At 50.3% G+C, this 16,891-nt stretch overlaps 1 protein-coding gene across 2 annotated transcripts in view; it reads left to right on the top strand.

Moving 5' to 3' along the window:
• The window catches only part of CDIN1 (CDAN1 interacting nuclease 1), a 670,496-nt gene that overhangs the window by 183,494 nt on the left and 470,111 nt on the right, over window positions 1-16,891 (top strand). For both annotated transcript variants that reach the window (XM_085627342.1, XM_085627343.1), the window contains exon 5: window positions 9,479-9,539. In XM_085627342.1, the coding sequence (XP_085483468.1) occupies window positions 9,479-9,539 (61 nt within the window). The remainder of the gene's footprint in view (window positions 1-9,478; window positions 9,540-16,891) is intronic.

Here is a 16,891-nt window from a genome sequence, read left to right as displayed (position 1 = left end):
AGACCTGCACAGCAGGCAGAACTACACAACAGAAATGCAGCATACACAGCAAGCGGCACTGCAACCCCAAGAAGGATGTGCTGCAGGCAGTGATGAGACCTGCACATCAGACAACACAAGCCGGGGCGTACATGACAGGCAACACTAACGCTTTAAGCTGGGCCATGCACAACAGGTGGCACTGAAGCCCTAAGGAGGAGCCGGCACTGCAAGCGGCACTGCAGCCCCAAGGAGGAGTAGAAACTGCAGGCGGCACTGCAGCCCCAAGGAGGAGCAGGCACTGCAGGCGGTACTGCAGCCCCATGAGGAGCAGGCACTGCAGGCGGTACTGCAGCCCCAAGAAGCAGGCACTGCAGGCGGCACTGCAGCCCCAAGGAGGAGCAGCCACTGCAGGTAGCACTGCAGCCCCAAGGAGAAGCAGGCACTGCAGGCGGCACTGCAGCCCCAAGGAGAAGCAGGCACTGCAGCCCCAAGGAGGAGCAAGCCCTGCAGGCGGCACTGCAGCCCCAAGGAGGAGCACGCCCTGCAGGCAGGCTTTGCAGCCCCAAGGAGAAGCATGCACTGCAGGTAGTGATGAGACCTGCACAGCAGCCATAACTACACAATAGAAATGCAGCATACACAGCAGGTGGCACTGCAGCCTTAGGGAGGAGCATGCATTGCAGGGAGCCTGCAGCCCCAAGAAGGAGCATGCACTGCAGGCAGTAATGAGACCTACACATCAGGCAGAACTACACGACAGAAATGCAGCATACACTACAGGCGGCTCTGCAGCCTCAAGGAGGTTCAGGCACTGCAGGCGGCCCTGCAGCCCCAAGGAGGTACAGACCCTGCAGGCGGCACTAGCAGACACTGCAGGCAGTGATGAGACCTGCACAGTAGGCAGAACTACAGGACTGAAATGCAGCATACACTGCAGGCGGCTCTGCAGCGCCAAGGAGGACCATGCACTGCAGGCAGCACTGCAGCCACAAGAAGGAGCAGGTAGTACTGCAGCCCCAAGGAGGAGCTGGCACTGCAGGCGGCACTGCTGCCCCAAGGAGGAGCAAGCACTGAAGGTGGCCCTGCAGCCCCAAGGAGGAGCAAGCACTGCAGGTGGCCCTGCAGCCCCAAGGAGGAGCATGCACTGCAGGCAGTGATGAGACCTGCACAGCAGGCAGAACTGCACGACTGAAATGCAGCATGCACTGCAGGTGGCACTGCAGCCCCAAGAAGGAGCATGCATTGCAGGCGGCCCTGCAGCCCCAAGGAGGAGCATGCACTGCAGGCGGCCCTGCAGCCCCAAGGAGGAGTATGCACTGCAGGCAGCGCTGCAGCTCCAAGGAACATGCACAGCAGGCGGCACTGCAGCCCCAAGAAGGAACATGCACTGCAGGCGGCCCTGCAGCCCTAAGGAGGAGCATGCACAGCAGGCGGCACTGCAGCCCTAAGGAGGAGCATGCACAGCAGGCGGCACTGCAGCCCCAAGGAGGCGCATGCACAGCAGGTGATACTGCAGCCCCAAGAATGAGCATGCACTACAGGCAGTGATGAGACCTGCACAGCAGGCAGAACTACATGACAGAAATGCAGCATTCTCAGCATTCGGCCCTGCAGCCCCAAGGAGGAGCATGCACTGCAGGCGACCCTGCAGCCCCAAGGAGGAGCATGCACTGCCGGACGGCCATGCAGCCCCAATGAGGAGCATGCACAGCAGGTGGCCCTGCAGCCCCAAGGAGGAGCATTCACTGCAGGCAGTGATGAGACCAGTAGGCATAACTACAGGGCCCAAATGCAGCATACACAGCAGACCACATTGCAGCCCCAAGAAGGAGCATGGCTGCAGGCAGTAATGAGACCCACACAGCAGGCAGAACTACACGACAGAAATGCAGCATACACAACAGGCTGCACTGCAGCCTCAAGGAGGAGCATGCACTGCAGGCGGCCCCGTAGCCCCAAGGAGGAGCATGCAGTGCAGGCGGCCCTGCAGCCCCAAGGAGGAGCATGCAGTGCAGGCGGCCCTGCAGCCCCAAGGAGGAGCATGCAGTGCAGGCAGCCCTGCAGCCCCAAGGAGGAGCATGCAGTGCAGGCGGCCCTGCAGCCCCAAGGAGGAGCCGGAACAGCGGGCGGCCCTGCAGCCCCAAGGAGGAGCAGGAACAGCAGGCAGCACTGCAGCCCCAAGGAGGAGCATGCACTGCAGCCCCAAGGAGGAGCAGGCACTGCAGGTGACACTGCAGCCCCAAGGAGGAGCAAGCACTGCATGTGGCACTGCAGGGCCGGCCCTGCCGCGCCAAGAAGCAGCATGCACTGCAGACAGTGATGAGACCATCACAGCAGGCAGAACTACACGACTGAAACGCAGCATACACAGCAGGCGGCACTGCAGCCACAAGAAAGAGCATGCACTGTAGGCGGCCCTGCAGCCCCAAGGAGGAGCATGCACTGCATGCCCCAAGGAGGAGCAGGAACACGCAGCATACACAGCAGGCGGCGCTGCAGCTCCAAGGAACATGCACAGCAGGCGGCACTGCAGCCCTAAGGATGAGCATGCACAGCAGGCGGCATTGCAGCCCCAAGAAGGAGCTTGGCTGCAGGCAGTAATGAGACCCACACAGCAGGTCTGGAAACCAAACCTCTGAGGCGGAAGCCGGAGGTGTTATTCGCTCGCTTTTTAAAACTGTTTAAATTTTTATGTTGTAACTTATTTTAACTTGGATCTCACCTTGAGCTCTTCTCTGGGCTAATCGCCAAGCAGGCACCCCACAATCAGCGGATCTAGCGCTGCTTCGTGGGATAGTTGTTTCACGGCCGCCATCGCTGCACACGCGAGGCCACACCCACCTGACAGGCCACGCCCACCCCCCCCCCCCCCCCTTTCCCTAAATGTGCTTCCCACGCAAGCGCAGCGGACGAGCGCAGCGGGAGCGCTGTTTGCGCGCCTAAGGCAAGCCCGTCTTCGCCCGTCTTCGCCCGTCCTCGCCAAGTCATCGCCTCTCGCCAGTCCCCCTGGCCGTTCTCCATCAGCACCCCTTCATTATGACAGGGAACAACTACTTGCCGGGAATCCTGGACGGTCCTGTGCAAACATTACAGGTACGCTTGGTCTCACCTGCCTTCAATGTCAAACTTGTGACCTTACTACGGCCAACCCCCACACTATTCGACAGCTACTAGAGCCTGCCGATACTACCCCCATCACGATTCTCCATCTTAACGTCAGGTCACTATCCAAACACCACCTTGAGGTCAATACCCTCCTACAGAGCGAAAACCCTGACGTCCTCTTCCTCTGTGAAACCTGGTTATGGGACGGCACTTCTGCCATACCTAACCTCACGCTACCAGACGACTACCTTATGTCGACCATTAATAGGGATGGAAGAGGAGGAGGTATCGCCATAATTTATAAGAAACAGTTTTCATGTTCATTCGCCAAGGAAGAACTGCCCGACTGTGAAAGTGCATATTTTAGAATCATAATAAATCCCAACTTCACTGTGTCGGGCCTCTACATCTATCGCCCCCCTGGCCCTGCTTCAAAATTCATTGAGGCTCTACTCGAGACAGCAAACTCTCTAGTAACAAAAAACTCTAACTTTACCATCCTAGGCGATCTCAACCTTCACTTTGACCTGCCAAATGACGCCACGATCAAAAATCTTCTCGCTGATCTCTCTGCCTTGCAATTTAATTCCCTCATTCTAGCTCCAACGCATCTAGCTGGTCATATTCTAGACCCAGTATTCACAAACATTGAAGAACTTAAAGCAGAGACACCCTTACCAATGGGATGGACAGACCATCACCTTATCAAACTGTCCATTCTAGTCAACAAAATTAGGCACAAAACTGCACCAATTCGTCGTCTAAAAAGACCATGGCACAAACTTTCAATCAGCGATCTTCACACCACCCTTGGGGATTTCCACCATGACACCAATTCTGATATCAACGCAACCTATAGCGCGTTTCATGACTGGATCACCGGAGGACTTGACTCCCTCATCCCAGCAAAATGGACGAAAGGACGCAACTCACCGTCCAACCCATGGTATAATGACACCCTCAAAACCATGCGCAAAGACTGTAAAAAAGCCGAGCGCTTATGGAGAAGGGAATATAACAACGAAGAAAAATCCAACTATCTACTAAAACTAAAAACGTACCATAAAGCCATCCGCGCTGCGCGAACTGCCTTCTATGCAGACAAAATCGAATCCAGCCCCACCCCTGCCAAAGAAGTCTTTAAACTCGTTCAAGAACTTCAGAGCGGCAAATCCCCCCTCCCTAGTATCTCCTCCGCACAACAATGCGAAGATCTTGCTACATTCTTTGTCGACAAGGTACAGAAAATCTATACTTCTTTTCCTCAGCGCTCCCACAGCCCTTCCAAAAACCCTACTCCTTCCCCCAACCATACTACCCTGACTCACATCCCGAAAATTTCCATTGACAACCTTTCCAAACTATGCCGGAAAGTTAAATCTGGTTCGCCGGCAGACCCCATGCGCCTGGCCCAATTTTTAGAGTCACTCCACTTTTTTCTACCTTCACTTACCTCTATTCTGAACCTCTCCTTCACATCAGCAAGTGTACCACCTGCCTGGAAGCAAGCGTGGGTTTCACCCATTATCAAGAAACCCACCTTAGATTCATCTAAACCGGAGAATTTCCGACCAATCTCCCTGCTCCCATGGCTGTCCAAACTTGCTGAAGCACATGTGAACAGTGCTCTATCCCAGCACATGGTCCAAAACATCATCCTGGACCCATCTCAAAATGGGTTCAGTCCAGGCCATAGTACTGAGTCTGCTCTCCTGGCCACCACAGAGCACCTCCGAACGATTTTAGATGCCGGTCAAAGTGCTGCGCTGATTCTTCTTGACCTCAGCGTGGCCTTTGATACGGTATCCCATGATATCCTTCTAAATCGTCTGGAGATATTTGGAGTATCTGGCCACGCATTGGAGTGGTTCCGATCTTTTCTCAAAGACAGATCCTTTCGGGTCTCAGCACCCCCCTTTCTATCTAAACCTCACCCCATTGCACAGGGAGTTCCGCAGGGCTCTGCGTTGAGCCCATCCCTTTTTAATCTTTACGTGCAACCTCTAGCAGCAGTGGCCAAAGAATGGGGACTGACTTTGGTGTTGTACGCCGACGACACACAACTGGCCATCGCTCTTACAGAAGGCCCTTCCATCGCCTCCTCCAGTTTTAAAAACGGTCTCTCCGCAGTAGCCCAATGGATGACAGATAACTGTTTACAGCTCAATGCTGGTAAAACAGAAGTGCTACTCCTTGGCAAAAACAACAGCCTCTGGAATGAGCACTGGTGGCCGTCCTTCCTAGGCACCATCCCACCTCCCAAATCCCTAGTTAAAAACCTAGGAGTTTGGATGGATTCCTCACTCAACTTTCAGGCCCACACCAAAAAAGTTGCTGGCACCTGTATTGGCCTGCTGAGGAGTCTTAGCCACATACTAGGCTTCTTTAACGCCAAGACTCGCCAACTTATTATTCCGGCTACCATCCTTTCGCGTCTTGACTACGCCAATGTACTCCTCCTTGGTGCCAACAAAGGAGAGATATCACGACTCCAACGCGTGCAAAACTCTGCGGCTAGAATGCTAGTCGGCCTCCCCCGTAGATGTTCAGCTAGAGCGACCATCCAAAAACTACACTGGCTACCTGTGGACTCCAGAATTAAATTCAAGACCCTCATTATTACCTTTAAAATCATTAAACTGGATACCCCTCCACTGCTTCGACCATTCCTCACCCCCTATGTCCCGACACGTAACCTGCGTTCCTCCAACCAAAACCTCCTGTGCGTTCCGCGCATAAAACTCTGCCGCATGGGCGGCCGCTCCTTTAGGGTCCTTGGAGCCAAACTATGGAACAGTCTGCCGCAATACATCCGCTCCATAGAAAGTCTTTCGGCGTTCCGGAAAGCAATTAAGACGCATCTATTCCCTCTTTCCTAATTCCCTTCATCTTATTTCGCTCAGGCCTGGGTTTTTGCGGTTTCTCTAGCGCCGGGACGCCTCATTGCTGGGGCAGCTGTTTGCGCTCTACCAAAACAATACAATACAATACAATACAATACAATACAGGCAGAACTACACAACAGAAATGCAGCATACACGGCAGGCTGCACTGCATGCCCCAAGGAGGAGCATGCAGTGCAGGCGGCCCTGCAGCCCCAAGGAGGAGCATGCAGTGCAGGCGGCCCTGCAGCCCCAAGGAGGAGCATGCAGTGCAGGCGGCCCTGCAGCCCCAAGGAGGAGCAGGAACAGCAGGCAGCACTGCAGCCCCAAGGAGGAGCAGGCACTGCAGGTGACACTGCTGCCCCAAGGAGGAGCAAGCACTGCATGTGGCACTGCTGCCCCAAGGAGGAGCAAGCACTGCAGGGCAGGGCCGGCCCTGCAGCCCCAAGAAGCAGCATGCACTGCAGGCAGTGATGAGACCATCACAGCAGGCAGAACTACACGACAGAAATGCAGCATACACAACAGGCTGCACTGCAGCCCCAAGGAGGAGCATGCTGTGCAGGCGGCCCTGCAGCCCCAAGGAGGAGCATGCAGTGCAGGCGGCGCTGCAGCCCCAAGGAGGAGCATGCAGTGCAGGTGGCCCTGCAGCCCCAAGGAGGAGCATGCAGTGCAGGCGGCACTGCAGCCCGAAGGAGGAGCAGGAACAGCAGGCAGCACTGCATCCCCAAGGAGGAGCATGCACTGCATCCCCAAGGAGGAGCAGGCACTGCTGCCCCAAGGAGGAGCATGCACTGCAGGCAGTGATGAGACCATCACAGCAGGCAGAACTACACAACTGAAATGCAGCATACACAGCAGGCGGCACTGCAGCCCCAAGAAGGAGCATGCACTGTAGGCGGCCCTGCAGCCCCAAGGAGGAGCATGCACTGCATGCCCCAAGGAGGAGCATGCACTGCAGGCGGCCCTGCAGCCCCAAGGAGGAGCATGCACTGCATGCCCCAAGGAGGAGCATGCACTGCAGGCGGCCCTGCAGCCCCAAGGAGGAGCAGGAACAGGCAACGCTGCAGCTCCAAGGAACATGCACAGCAGGCGGCACTGCAGCCCTAAGGAGGAGCATGCACTGCAGGTGGCCCTGCAGCCCCAAGGAGGACCGTGCACGCAGCACTGCAGCCCCAAGGAGGAGCTGGCACTTGTAGGTAGCTCATCAGTGTAACTACGCGCCCCTTATTACATTCCACGTTCTGCCACGTCATCTGTAAGAGCCTTCAACCATTAGCATTGCACCCTAGCAGACTCTTGATCTAGGTGTCTTTGATGCGTCCTGGGTTCACCGTTGCTCACTTATGTGGGATTGTGTGTGGTTTGTGGTGGGTCATTAGTGAAGACTTGTTAGTTGCTGTGTTTACTAAAGTTCGTGATGGATTTTGTTAACATAAAATGAATTTGATCTTGATAAAGGTATGTGTCGTGTGTTAAGTTTATCGATGGGTCAGATGAAGGTCTTGTTGGACTGGGAGGTCAGCTGTCCATCTCCTGGCAATCCCTGACTCTTCTCTAGACAGACATGGTCTTGTAGAACTGGGAGGTCAGTTGGCCATCTCCTAGTCAGCCCTGACTCTTCTCTAGACAGGCATGGTCTTGTAGAGCTGGGAGGTCAGCTGTCCCTCTCCTGGCCAGCCCTGACTCTTCTCTCTCCAGGCATTGCTATGATCAGAGTTCTGTTTGTGGAGAGGGGTGTGGTTAAGCTAAATGATTCACTCTTGAATGTATGCTGGTATAGTGCTGGAAAATACTGTTGTGTTGGCGGCGCTTTGCCAGCGATGCAGCTTTTTTGGCTTGTAATGTGCACGAGGTTGCCAGGTTTCTGTTTGCGAAAGGCAAATTCTAGGTGTAGTTGGGAAGATGTTGGTTGGTGGTACTGATGGGCAGCGAGTGGTGCTGGGTGTAAGATGGATGTCAGTTATGTCTGATCTGAGGTGTGTTTGGGTGACTGTGTGGTGTAAGTTGGGGCTGTACAGGGTTTGTATCATGGCAACAGAACTGTTCATCAAACGTGAGCCGCATTGGACGCATGTGGATGCTGTGTCAAGGAAGCTCTTTTGATAGGGTGACCCGAGGGAGAAAAGCAGGCAAGGCAAACTGTACAGATAGCAGAGTCCTCCTTTAATAGTTCACAGTGTGCCACAGCAAACCGTACAGAACTATACAAGGCAGCGCGTGCTTTGGTGGTATAGCCTCTGATGTGGTCCATTGAAGGGTTAAGTGAAGGATAACAGGCTGGAGCCGTTCTAGTGGTTTGGTACAAACATCTGTGATTCACCTGCCCTGATACCTGTGTCCTATTAAAGATGCTCAGTTTCAGCTCTTTTCAAGCACCGTGTTTTGAAGTTTGTTGTGCAGTTCATGGTGCCAGTGCAGAGTGTGGATACACTGAGATGGACTTGCTGTTGGGTGGCAGCTTTTCGTTAAATATAGGGCTTCGTTGTTCTGTTATACACATGATTGTGCCATAGAGTATGGAAACTTACTGTTGGCATGGGATCTATATAAATATGTTTATTTTTTACATTCGGGGTCTGAGAGTTCTCCTTGACTGCGGTCATGCCGACTGATGTCATTATTTTATATAAAATGAGTACCTTTTGAGTTGGGTAACAATGAACATCTGCTGAACGCCAAGAGGCCCACGGGTGAACCTGCGCTTTACAGATACACATATTATGGTATTTTATATATGACTCGTATATTTCTTCAGTTTTGGATGTGTGGGACCACCTCTGGGCACTCTGAGCCTGGGTGTTCAGTCATTTTCTAGAAGAAAAGCACACACAGAGGGGAACAAGCCTTACAAGTGTAGACACCTAGAGCCCCTATAATTCATTCAGTTAGGATCAAACATTGAAACTGTTGTTTAGGTAGATGGTGCGGTATGCCATTCGGCTGGGGAGTTTAGGCCGCCTGCTGAACCTAGTTGGATTCGGTGACCGCTACGCTTCCCTCTGCCCAGTCAGTAACCTAAGACTTAGGAAGGTAATGAAATGCCTACTTCATGCATATTTGTTGTTTTTGACAATGTTGTTTTTGTTGTGGTAAAGCTCTTGCATTGATGACATGTCTTATTAAAGCGCCTGATAGATCAGTCTTGGCTTAATTAAGTACAACAGAGCTTATGGAGTCTGAGACCAGTGTTAACCAAGAGACTCACCCCTGAAATGCTCCAAAAGGTGTTTTACCTGAGAGTTCTGCCCACCATTCCTCACCTTGCCATCGAGGGCCCAACAAAGCATTTCAGTTGACCGCGCCTTTGTCTCAGGAGCAACAGTTCTAGCACACTAGGATGGCAGTCGGGTCGGACATGTTGATGTGGCTGTAGTTAGGTAAATCATCTCCAGAGTCGCTGCCGCCCTCCCCAAGCGGGGTCAGCTTGCGGCTCCTAGGAGACGTGCGCATGTCTACACAAGCCTTTTCCCGCCACTCCTGCTCTCACGTGGCTTTGTCTTCCCCAGGTACCTGAGCGGCGTGAGGAGGAACGCGGCTGCCCCGGTCCTGCTGGAGCTGGCCTACGAGGTAATGCGTCTTTTCATCTTCCTGCACCGTAGTCCTGAGGGGCGCATCCAGCGCAGCTTTACTTAGAAATGTAATTAACCTAAAAAATGGTTTCAAAGAACATTAGGCATCCCGAATTGTTCCCTGGCCTGTTAGTGCTTCTATTAATTGGACAAAGTCTTCCTGTTATTAATAAATCAGTTCTTGTAATTAGCTTTTTTTTTCTTTTTGCAAGGGGAATGTGCGTGAAATACTGCTGAGTTTGAGATCTGCAAGAGCCACTTGGTAAAAATGTGTTTGGAAGATTAAAATAATGTAGGGTAGGGGAGGCCGGCAGGCGCTGCCATCGGAGAGCAGTCACCTTGTGGTTGTAGGTTTGAATCCAACTGCGCTTGATTGGGACGTTCATAGGACTACATGTGGTATAGATGTGCTACCCCGAGTACCATTACTAGGTTATTCTTTTTGTTGTATTTATTTAGGATTATTTTTGGAACTGTTGCTTTGCAGCCAGGCGGTGGGCGGGGCTGTAGGTTGATCCAGTCTACCACCATATATACCAAGACTTCGAAAGGGATGATGTGCCTTTTTTAAACGTGGGAATTAGGTGTGTCCTTGCCAACTGGACGTGCAGAACTGGTGGGTTTTCAACACTGTGCAGAGCCTCAAGAACTCATCTTCCAAGCCAAAGTTTGGTAAAAGAGAATTCCACAGGATGGTGCCTTTGATGTCAAATCCTCTCCCACCCAAAACGATGGTACTCTGCCAGATACATGGTCCTCAGATTCAAGGTGCGATGGCCGTAGCTTTTTGGTAGACTTATTGCTGGAAAATCTTGAAATGATGACCGATGCCCTTCTATGTAGAACTCTATGGCTAGTGCACAGTGTTTTGAACTTCAGTCTTTTCTGCATCTCAAGCCAGGGCAGAACCTTTAGTATGAGGGTGGCATGATCAGAACAGCACGGCTTGAAGACTGTCGGTTCTGTCCGATTTGTATTCGTAGTTTGCAAATAGTTTTTCATTGAAAGTCCTGTGTAGGCCAAGTTTCAGTAGGTGACCATCCCTATGACCTGGGTGACCCACTGCGGAAGGACTGCAAGGGTGAGATGCTTCAGAGGAAACTTAGCTAAAAGAAGACATTCTTCGGAACCCATGAAATGAGGTATATAGCACTCCAGAATACATATGTTCTAAGCTGGGGCGAGAGTGGCCATGGATGCAAAGGGATGTGGTTGCACAGAGGATCAAGGAACAGTGACTGTGTGTTGGGTGCATTCAAGCAGAGCACTCATGCTTGTATCCTCTCCAGTAGGTAGTGATTTCCTGCCTGTTCCCTAGCCCTTCTAAAGTTTGAGGGGTGTCTGTGGTCCATGGGGCATCCAGTATTGAGTGGAGGGACTATTTGGGAGGTGGGATGATTTGGGAGATGGGACTGTGCATGCCTTGAACCCACTCAGGTGTATTGTAGCCTTGATTGCTCCCCGCTCGGTATACTTTGGGGAGTCTGGTCTCTGACTTTTCGGTTTGCGGGTGTCCGCCAGAGAATAAGGCGTTTGCATCGGATCTTTAGACCATGGTTCACCTGCTGCTGCTTCTGTTGTAGTTATTTTATGCCACAGTTTGCATTACTTGTTCAGTCCACTGTTATCACAGGATGTTTGCTGTGTGGAAGTACAGTTCATCCTCTTCAGATTATTTCTGTTTCCTGAAAGAGAGGCCGAAACGTGTCTGTTTAATTCTTTAAGAGAAGGTCTGGAGAATTCTGTTATTCGTGGAAACCTTTCTGAGAATAACCGAAGTCTCCCCTAGGCTAGAGGATGCCTTCTTGCCAGTCTGTGCTTCTCCTACACAGTGCTGGCTAAGCTCTACACAGGAACTTTAAGTCCTCCTCCGTAGGCAGAAGCAAAAAGGAAATTCCTTTGTGTTGTGGTATAAAACGTTGTGTATTATGATTGAGAAAGTCAAGATCACAAAAGACATTTAAAACGACCATTGGAGGATGAATGTCCACTTCCAGATGATCTGCCTTTCAGTGCAAAGACTGCACTGATCCTAGGTTACTACTTGCCCCAATCCATGCACCCCGGGTGGCAACCGTGGAGGGGTCACCGTCCGGGACCACCAGCACAGCGAAAAGGACCCTGGCCCTACTGGACCAGCTCTGGGGAGGGTGGAATGTGGCCGATAAATCCTTGTATTTTCAAGTTGTTGTAGTCAAAACCAGAAAGAGCAAACCTATCTGCAACAAGAGTGTCCTCCGCACACCAAACTTCAAACTAGACAAAGGCACTAAAAACATCAGTTTTCAAATACACAACAGCTGAACACCATCTTCACAAAACCCGCAGTGCTGTTTTAAGAGGTTTGACAGACTGTTTCTTTGATATCCCTCTCCATGAATGAACTTGGCGAGTGCAATTAGAGTTTTATATAGCGCTAGCTAGACCCGAAGGTATCCGAGCACTTCACATGTTAGGAGATCACGTTTATAATAGGTACATGAGGGAATTCCTAAGAGTTCTAGTTAAACAATACAGCATTAAGTAGTTATAAAGTCACACAAGTATAACACAAGGACGCATTGAGGAATGGCATCGGGGACAGACTAGGAGACCCAAAGAGTCCTCAGTGGGGACTTCGGGTGCCGGGTCTTTGGTGGTTCCAAAGCCCTGGAGTCTTTTCGCTTCGACCAGGTCTGCTTTTCACGGAAGGCCTTCTGGTTCTGGAGACACTCCGCTGCAGGCCGAGCCAACTTTGGCGCACTATTAGTTGCATTTTGTACTTTGTTCATTAGTAGTGGCAGAGGATTTTGACAAATACTGTAAACAGGACCATACGGGATAACACAACACAGAGGCCGATAACCGTAGCAGCGCTCCAAGAGACAGTGGTTCGCAATGGTCGACGAGTGATCTCGATAGAGGGGTAGGGATTCTTTGAACACATATTTTGGTATTTGAAATGCTTTAATTCATTGCTCTGTGCTTTATAACATAGTTGATTTTAGATGTTGCTGGATTGGATCGTACTTAACTTCATATTTTTGAGAGTAGATGCTTTGAGGCAATGAAGAGAAATCCATATTTTCCCTGCTCTCTAAATTTCTCTCTTTTAAAGTCATATCGCAGAGTTAGCAGAAAGGGAAGCGGGAACAAAGCCAGGAAAACAAGTAGATTCTCACTGACGGTGTCCAACAACGGGGGCTCCAAGTGCGCATTATGTTAAAATTCATACCTTGAGTGGGCACCAATGATGCCCTCTCCCGCCCGGTCTCCTGTTAAAGAGGGGAGGAGTCTGGCTGCTGTCATCAAGATCAGGAAGCATATGTGGAGCCCCCTGTAAGACAGACCCTGTGTTAGCAAGCGGGGGGCTTCCACAAGCCGATAGCTCCCCAGGACCCCTCTGGGGATACCAGAAGTCTGCCAACAGCATCCATCATTTAGCTTCAAACACCTGTCGAGGGACAATATTTCTGCCCACCCCTCTCTCGCCCCCCGGGTTGGAAATATCCTCCCCTCCCCACAACTGTTCTCATGTCAGAAGGAATCTCCTAGTATGTCATGAGACGTTGGCGCTTGGATGGCTCTGCCGAGTGCTGGCATTTAAAGTGTTTAAATGTCTGATGCTTTTATGGAACGCACGTGTCCACCGGGTCTCCAGTCCTGCCTTGGAATAATCGAGGACTTGTCTGGTTCATCAGATGTTACATTTGTGCAGCTGAATCTGTGGTAGAGACAGTTCCATACTCTGGAACTGCTGCTGGGCGTCATTAGGCCTCTGCGCCATGTGGACCAGAGGTTTGTAAGAGTATGGGGGTTCTTCTCTGGCTGTCTCCACACATGAGACTTCTTCCTCTTATTCCACTCCGAGAGCATGCCTGAGCTCACCGGCTCCTAGAGGAGTGGTATCAGAAGTCGGCTCAGCGAGATGAGTTGCTTGAAGCACGCCCAATGGGTTAATGGAGCTTCTTGGTGGCAGAGAACAAAGTGTGAGCATGTACATTGAGTCTTCAGTAGGTGGGCCTTAACGGTCTGGCTCCTCAGTGGTCCACCCTAAAGGTCCACCCTAAAGCCAGGCTGGTTACACGTCTCCATGAAGCCCCTGCTGCATTTATTGCTGAATGAGGACTTGGTCTGCAGTCAGACACTGACTACAGGTGACCTGGCTGGTGCTCCTTGGGCCCAAGAGAGAGGGCTTTCCAGGGGCTCTGTGAATCTGTCGAACTGTTCACTTTCCTCCCTTCTGGCGGGAAACTCCTCAACCGAGTGACAAAGGTGAAACATCTTGGGTTCCCGACAGACAAGAGTACGTGTCTTGTGCACCACTGTAGTAAAGTGCTGGAAAATGTGCTTCTTCTACCATCAACCTGTATTTATTTGAGAGTTTTCATTTAATATTCCCCCTTTCCCTAAAACCTTGAGCCAGATTACTCTCCTATTACTTATGCAGTCCAGGAGTAAGCCCAGGAGTAAGTCTACTCATAAACCAGTCTTCGTGAATCAGGCCTCTAGTTTTTGGATTCCCTGGGTCACATTTCAGACATGCACTGTCCCCCAGTGGCCCATGTGCCTGAAGACCCCAGATCTAGCCTCTAATACGTGCGTGGCTCTACTCGTCGCTTCTCGTAAGTCCTTCGTTCCTCCAACTTACCGGCCACCAGCTGACACTACCAGAGGAGTGGTGTCTGCCTGGAACTGCTGACCCCACAGTCATTGATTGGGGTGTCAGCATATTGTGACGACATGACAATGTGACAACCTATATTTCCTTCCAAGGGGTGGGTGGGAGCAGTCTGCAGAAGCCCACTTGCGATCCATAACGTTCTGCACAGAGATGTAAAAAGAGCAAAGCAAGAGCATTTCTTTCCGTTTCTAGCTGCAGGTCAGTGTTAAACAGGCTGACATTCAGCTCAGCTCTTCAAAACGTCCCTTTGAGCTGTCAGACGGTGACCACCCCATCCACAGATGAGGAACTCGGCTAACTGAAGCTTCAGCTTGAGGCATTCAACTTTTCAAGTTTGACTTTTTGAGCCAGGAAGCCCCCGAGAAAGCATGCACAGGACATTGCATTGGGGTGAGTTAATAAATTAACCATTTTCACACCTAACCGTTTAATTTACATCCACGCTGTACGAATGCAGGTGCTTTGACAGGCCGCATCATGTATGCCACTCACATGTTTTGAGGATGGCCTCATGTCAGCGTGAGGAGCTACATTGGCACTTTGATCATGTTCTGTACACATCAGTACTTGAATCTGAAAGGCCATACATATCACCTCCTTCTCTATAATTGGAATTGAGTTCAGGCCATAATGCGCCACCCGGGGTGGTGAAAAGTGGTAAACATCGCAATAAGAGTATGCATTTATTAAGCAATAAGTATCACTCTAAGATGGCCGCCACATTAACATCGCACCACGTAGGGCGCATAGAAAGTTATCGCTTTTGATGAAATGTCACGTGGGACGTATTCCTCTTGGATTTATAATTGTGTACGAATTGTTATTAAAACCGACATTGAAGAAGGCATCGTGCCGAAGTGCGACTGACCATGCTTTTTGAATAAGCCAATAAAATATTGTGTTGATATTATCCCGCAAGTGCACCTGTTTCTTGCAAAACCATTGTGGCCGTTGAAGTTTATTGCTGTTGTGTGGTTTACCACCGCTGGAGTTGCACCTGTGACGCGAGGTGCGGCGGAAGGTGGTGTTTTTTGAAAAATTGATATATATATATTTCATCTACCTCTTGCCACTTTAATAAAGTGGTAAAAGGGCAAAAATACCACATGTAATACCTACATTGGAAGGTGTAACACAGAACACGGGCAAAGTGTACCTACAAACAACATAGCTGCATTTAACTTTTCTAAAGCCAATGATTAGACAATCTGTTAATGACTTGTAATCACTATGTACTGTGGTGCTATCGTGAAATACCCCCAAATTTCTCTAAAATAACGTAACAGATATCACAAACTTTAAATACCTTAAAACTTTACACTACTTACCTAAACTAACAAAAGAATCACGTGGGCACTATAATATGTGATCTTGCCTCATTGGACAAAATGCGACTGACGGTTTTTGCGGAGCTGGAAATACAAATGTGTATGTGAAATCATTACAATTGAGCATATTTTGGAAACCCCCTTTTTTCTTTGGACCCCCTTGACTAAAATCCTGTAAAACTAGAGATTCAGCAAACAGAGCCAGCATTTTTAACGGAGAAAATATAAAAACAAATCCAAAGGTCGATAATATCTACACATTTATAAACCAAAAAGGTAACCTATTCCCACTGAAATGAAGTGGTAATAGGTTATTAATAACAAGAAAACGTAATACTTAATTATATGGAGCTCCCTAAGCCATAAGTCATCAAAGCACTGACTGCAGAAGAATGGAAATTTGTGATGAAAAGTATATGGCTGATTTTTACTTTTGGTAAACACAGCCATGAACCAATCACATACCCAGTTGTGAGCCCCATGTACCGTGGTATACAATGAACTTAGCATGGTACACCATAGCACAATATGTAAGTAAGTTTTACATAACGTATAAGTTTAACATTACTTACACTATTTACATATACAACCAGCTCTGTGTAGCTGAGTTGGCTGCGGGGCCTTGCCTCCGGCTGCCCACTGCACCATAATCTCTTTGGGTGGGCAACACTTGTAGCACATGGCCTTCAACCATGCACAGTAGGGGTTTTCATCCAGTCAGACCTTGCACCCCCCCCCCCCACCCACCCCGTATACAGCCAACCCCTGCTGTGCACATTCTTTGGCCTCCTGTAGTGGGATTGATTGCAGGGTCTGGGCTCCAGCCAGCTCCTCCATCAAACTCACTGCAGGCAGCCAACCCCTTTGGCCATGTGATGCAGGGGTTGGCTGAGTGCCTGGATTAGGCTCTGTACCCAGCTCTTCTTGGTCAGCCAACCTCTTATGCACTGCCTTTGTCCATTCTCTGCAGGATGCTGGCTGCATAGCCTAGACTGTAACTAGCCCTGCTTCCACTCAACCGCTTGCAGCGAATCCTCATGAGTGGCCAAGCGCAGCATTAGTGCTCTAATACTGTTTTAAAAAAATATATATATATAAAAAAAAATTACAGAATTCAGCAATCCTTTCCTGGATTTGCTATTCCTGAGGGCCAGAAGGGTTGCGAGACCCAGGGAAGGCCTAGGATCCACAAATTCGCAAATCCAATGATAAGCATTTTTTTCTGATGGATTCTTCTAACCATAGATTCCGCACAGTATCCCAGCTGCCGGACTGGATCTGTAAGATTTTCCAGCAAAGTGCCTCTGTGCCATTTGTGCCATGGTGAAGCTGTGCGTCAACTCCGCTCTGCCACAGAAG

The sequence above is a fragment of the Triturus cristatus genome, chromosome 9 (assembly GCF_964204655.1).
Source record: "Triturus cristatus chromosome 9, aTriCri1.1, whole genome shotgun sequence".
Lineage (NCBI taxonomy): Eukaryota > Metazoa > Chordata > Amphibia > Caudata > Salamandridae > Triturus > Triturus cristatus.
The sequence above is the reverse complement of the archived record's forward strand: the minus strand, read 5'-3'. Positions and strand labels throughout refer to the sequence as shown.